Source organism: Octodon degus, unplaced genomic scaffold (assembly GCF_000260255.1).
Source record: "Octodon degus isolate 3935 unplaced genomic scaffold, OctDeg1.0 scaffold00013, whole genome shotgun sequence".
Taxonomy (NCBI): domain Eukaryota; kingdom Metazoa; phylum Chordata; class Mammalia; order Rodentia; family Octodontidae; genus Octodon; species Octodon degus.
This window is the reverse complement of record NW_004524589.1, coordinates 22,745,452-22,747,273: the sequence shown is the minus strand read 5'-3', so window position 1 is coordinate 22,747,273 and position 1,822 is coordinate 22,745,452. Positions and strand designations below refer to the sequence as shown.

General features: G+C 40.5%; 1 protein-coding gene across 6 annotated transcripts in view; it reads right to left on the bottom strand.

Annotated features, from left to right (window-relative positions):
• The window catches only part of Tbc1d4 (TBC1 domain family member 4), a 234,472-nt gene that overhangs the window by 68,900 nt on the left and 163,750 nt on the right, over window positions 1–1,822 (bottom strand). For all 6 annotated transcript variants that reach the window (XM_023709624.1, XM_004626289.2, XM_004626291.2 and 3 more), the window contains one exon: window positions 190–294. In XM_023709624.1, coding sequence (XP_023565392.1) covers window positions 190–294 — 105 coding nt within the window. The remainder of the gene's footprint in view (window positions 1–189; window positions 295–1,822) is intronic.

Below are 1,822 nucleotides of genomic sequence, written 5' to 3'. Positions count from 1 at the left end.
AACTTGAGGAAGTATCTAGGTTTAAAACTTTCCATGACAATTTGTTTTTATTTGCCGATTTTTACACTGCCGTAAGGGGTAAAAATGTTTTGTAGATGCCCTTTTGTCCCCATGAGACTTGGGTTCACGGAGCTGTGTCCTCTGGAAGGTGGAGGTGCTGGGAGCAGTCCGTGGACGATGGTCACTTACCAAGGACTCGCTGGCACACTGGAACACATAACAAATGTACTGGCTCAGCCCAGGCTCTGGAGCCTCCCGGCAGATGAAACCAAAGTGATCAACATGCTTTATGCCCTGAAGAGAGGAAAGAAGGGCAAGACAGCGTTCATGGGAATACACTCTTCCAACAGTGCAGGAAATAAACATCAACTCGCACTTTCCTGGCTCCACTATTTCTTCTTCACAGTCATGTGATAGGGAACAAGAGGACATAGCAAACTTACAGGATAGCCTCCCGGTGCATGTGATAAAGAATGAGACTAACTCTCATTAGTTGTTTCTCATAAACACCCACTGACTCAGGGTCACAGGAGAAAAAATAACACAAGATCTACTGTGTCTAGGGGCTGGGGAGATGGCTCAGTGGAATAAGTGCTTCCCCCGCAAGCACAAGGGCCTGAGTTCAATCCTTGGTTGCACCAAAAAAAAAAGAAAGAAAGAAAAGAAAAAAGATCTACTGTGTCTTGTCATAAAACCACTCACTACTCCATGTCTGTAAGTAACTGCGTTTTTAATTTTTATTTTTATTTTTTTTTCCAGAACCAGGGATTGAACTCAGGCTCTTGTACTTGCCAGGGAAGCGCTTTTTACCCTAAGCCATCTCCCTGGCCCCTTGCGTTTTTAATTTATTGTCTTCTTAGAACACCAGTCAATTTATACAAACCCTGTTCTTGTGTACAGGAAACTAAAGATCTGAGAAAAATTACAACTGAAAATACTTGAATTAAATACAATGCAATTCCCTAAAGTTGATTAAAACACCAGACTATTTGTCTATTCTGTTCATAGACACTTTAAAAGCCACGTGGATGAAAGAGTGCTATTTTAAAAACATGACTGCTAGTGACAAGTATCCACATTCACAAATTACTGTACTTTCTTAAATAACTTCAGCTCTATTTAATAAAAAATTTATATCACATGTGACTTTCATTTAATCTGAATACATACATGCCGATAAACAGACAACACTGTATTACTGTAACAACAAGCACAGTGTGCACTTTCAAACGTCAGGTAAGCAAAAAATGTTAAATATCCTAGAATCACCAAAATTTAAGTGAAAAGAGACTTTGGGTCACATTCATGCTTAAATCTTGGTTGAACAAATCTGCTAGGTATTATAAACTATGCTTGTTTGCTGATAATTACCTTTCAGGCTCTACTCCTCATTACAAAATAGTAGCAACAGTCTTGTTATCAGGGATATAAGATTTAGACTAACAAGTATCTACATGACAGTTCCCGGAATGTTTCATAAATGGTAACCCCTCTTCTTGTCATAACAATCTCAATCTAATGCAAAAGGACATCAGGGGGAGGAGTAACTGTTAAATTCACAAACTGAAAGTAAGCACAACCTGGCACAACTTGTTCGTTAGTGAACGAGTTAAAGAATTTCTTTTATATCCGCTGGCTTGCCCTGCCAGCAGCATCCTCAGAGCACGCTGAGACTGGGCGTGGTGGCACGCACCTGTAATCCCAGCTCTTGGGAGACTGTAAACAGGCAAATCACTGCGAGTCGATCTAGTGGTGAGACCCTGAACACCCTCACACCCTGCAGACCCTTCTCCAAAATACAGGGAGAAAAAAGAAAAAATAA